Source organism: Pezoporus wallicus, unplaced genomic scaffold (genome assembly GCF_028554395.1).
Source record: "Pezoporus wallicus isolate ANWC-B61680 ecotype Strahan unplaced genomic scaffold, APGP_CSIRO_Pwel_v1 contig_13442, whole genome shotgun sequence".
Classification (NCBI taxonomy): Eukaryota; Metazoa; Chordata; class Aves; order Psittaciformes; family Psittacidae; genus Pezoporus; species Pezoporus wallicus.
Window position 1 is genome coordinate 1,166 of NW_026640210.1, and position 3,058 is coordinate 4,223.

Consider the following 3,058-nt stretch of genomic DNA (forward strand, 5'->3'; position numbering starts at 1 on the left):
GCCCCATTGCGGGCAGGAGCCCCCCCATCCCTGCCCCATCGCAGGCAGCGGCCTCATCCCTGCCCCATTGCGGGCAGGAGCCCCCATCCCTGCCCCATTGCAGGCAGGAGCCCCCCATCCCTGCCCCACTGCAGGCAGCGGCCTCATCCCTGCCCCATTGCAGGCAGGAGCCCCCATCCCTGCCCCACTGCGGGCAGGAGTCCCCATCCCTGCCCCATTGCGGGCAGGAGCCCCCATCCCTGCCCCATTGTGGGCAGGAGCCCCCCATCCCTGCCCCATTGCAGGCAGGAGCCCCCATCCCTGCCCCACTGCGGGCAGGAGTCCCCATCCCTGCCCCATTGTGGGCAGGAGCTCCCATCCCTGCCCCACTGCGGGCAGGAGCCCCCCATCCCTGCCCCACTGCAGGCAGCGGCCTCATCCCAGCCCCATTGCAGGCAGCAGCCTCATCCCTGCCCTATCGTGGGTAGGAGCCCCCATCCCTGCCCCACTGCAGGCAGCGGCCTCATCCCAGCCCCATTGCAGGCAGCAGCCTCATCCCTGCCCTATCGCGGGTAGGAGCCCCCATCCCTGCCCCACTGCAGGCAGCAGCCTCATCCCTGCCCCATCGTGGGTAGGAGCCCCCATCCCTGCCCCACTGCAGGCAGCGGCCTCATCCCTGCCCCATTGCAGGCAGGAGCCCCCATCCCTGCCCCACTGCAGGCAGTGGCCTCATCCCTGCCCCACTGCAGGCAGGAGCCCCCATTTCCCCCCTCCACGCCCTCCCCAGGGCCAGCAGCGCAAGCGCCGCCTTGAGCCCCACGTATCCCCTCCCGTCAGCCCCATTTCCTTCCTGCCCCATTGGCCCCATGGCCTGGAGCAGCAGCGGTGCCCTGGGGGCGGGGGCCGGGACCGCATCCTGCGGGTGCTGGACGAGCTGCCGGCGCTGGAGCTGCGGCGCATGAAGGCGGCGCTGAACCGGGCGCCGGTGGCCCGCGGGTACCGACCCCTGGCCCGCGGCAGGATGGAGGCGGCCGACGCGCTCGATCTCACCGACCTCATCCTGGGTCACTATGGGGAGCGCTATGGGGTGACGGTGGTGGGGCAGGCGCTGAGGAGCATCGAGAGGAGGGACCTGGCCGAGTGGCTGCTGGGGGATGGGGGTGAGAGGGGGTGGGGTGGGATGGGTTGGGTTGGGTGGGGTGGGATGGGATGGGTTGGGATGGGTTGGGACGGATGGGATGGGATGGGATGGATGGGATGGGTTGGGTTGGAATGGGATGGATGGGATGGGATGCGTTGTGTTGGGATGGGATGCGTTGGGATGTGTTGTGTTTGGATGGGATGTGTTGGGATGGGATGCGTTGGGATGCGTTGCGATGTGTTGGGATGGGATGCGTTGTGTTGGGATGGGATGCGTTGGGTTGGGATGGGATGCGTTGGGTTGGGATGTGTTGCGTTGGGATGGGATGTGTTGTGTTGGGATGCGTTGGGATGGGATGCGTTGTGTTGGGATGCGTTGCGTTGGGATGGGATGCGTTGGGATGTGTTGGGATGGGATGCGTTGTGTTGGGATGGGTTGGGATGCGTTGCGATGTGTTGGGATGTGTTGTGTTGGGATGGGATGCGTTGGGATGTGTTGGGATGGGATGCGTTGTGTTGGGATGGATTGGGATGCATTGGGATGGGATGCGTTGCGTTGGGATGGGATGCGTTGGGATGGGTTGTGTTGGGATGGGATGGGATGCGTTGGGATTGGTTGGGATGGGATGGGTTGGGATGGGATGGGATGCGTTGGGATTGGTTGGGATGGGATGGGATGTGTTGGGATTGGTTGGGATGGGATGGGATGCGTTGGGATGGGATGGGATGCGTTGGGATTGATTGGGATGGGTTGTGTTGGGATGGGATTGGTTGGGTTGGGATGGGTTGTGTTGTGTTGGGATGCGTTCGTTGGGATGAGTTGGGATGCGCTGTGTCGGGAAGCACCACCCCAAGTATCCAAGTTCCGCCCCCCAACCCCTTCCCCCCTTTCCCCCTTCTCAGCCCCTCCCCGCCCCTCCGATGACGTCCCCGATGACGTCCCCGATGACGCCACTGCCGAGGCCGGCCGCCGGTTCGTGCAGCGGCACCGCGCGGCGCTGGTGCAGGGGGTGCGGGCGGCGGCGGCGCTCGCGGACCGGCTCCAGGCTCGGGGCGCGCTCAGCGCCGAGGCCGCGGCCGCCGTGGCCGCCGGGGCCACCCCGCAGGAGCGGATGCGGCGGCTCCTGGACACGGCCCCGGGCTGGGGGCCCCGCGGCCACCGCTGCTTCCTGCGGGCGCTGCGGGAGCTCCAGCCCTGCCTCGCCGAGGAGCTGGGGGAGCCCTGAGCCGTTGGGTGCCCCCATCCCTATGGGACCCGTTGGGTGCCCCCATCCCTATGGGAGCCGTTGGGTGGCTCCATCCCTATGGGAACCATTGGGTGGCTCCATCCCTATGGGAACCATTGGGTGGCTCCATCCCTATGGGACCCGTTGGGTGCCCCCATCCCTATGGGAGCCGTTGGGTGCCCCCATCCCTATGGGACCCGTTGGGTGCCCCCATCCCTATGGGACCCGTTGGGTGCCTCCATCCCTATGGGAACCATTGGGTGGCTCCATCCCTATGGGAACCATTGGGTGGCTCCATCCCTATGGGACCCGTTGGGTGCCCCCATCCCTATGGGAGCCGTTGGGTGCCCCCATCCCTATGGGACCCGTTGGGTGCCCCCATCCCTATGGGACCCGTTGGGTGGCTCCATCCCTATGGGACCCGTTGGGTGGCTCCATCCCTATGGGACCCGTTGGGTGCCCCCATCCCTATGGGAACCATTGGGTATCCCCATCCCCATAGGACCCATTGGATAACGCCATCCCTATGGGACCCGTTGGGTATCCCCACATCTATGGGACCCGTTGGGTGCCTCCATCCCCATAGGACCCCTTGGATAACCCCACCCCTATAGCACCCATTGGGTATCCCCATCCCTATGGGAACCATTGGGTGGCTCCATCCCTATGGGAACCATTGGGTGCCTCCATCCCTATGGGAACCATTGGGTATC

General features: G+C 66.2%; 1 protein-coding gene across 1 annotated transcript; it reads left to right on the plus strand.

Moving 5' to 3' along the window:
- Window positions 1–816: 816 nt before the first annotated feature.
- On the plus strand, window positions 817–2,345 carry LOC130603932 (apoptosis-associated speck-like protein containing a CARD; the record flags this gene model as incomplete). The annotated part of the gene is given in 4 exon segments (XM_057418069.1): window positions 817–838; window positions 841–876; window positions 879–1,139; window positions 2,023–2,345. Coding segments are annotated over 4 exon segments (642 nt in total), but the record flags the coding sequence as incomplete, so codon positions are not given.
- Between the last annotated feature and the right edge of the window lie 713 nt (window positions 2,346–3,058).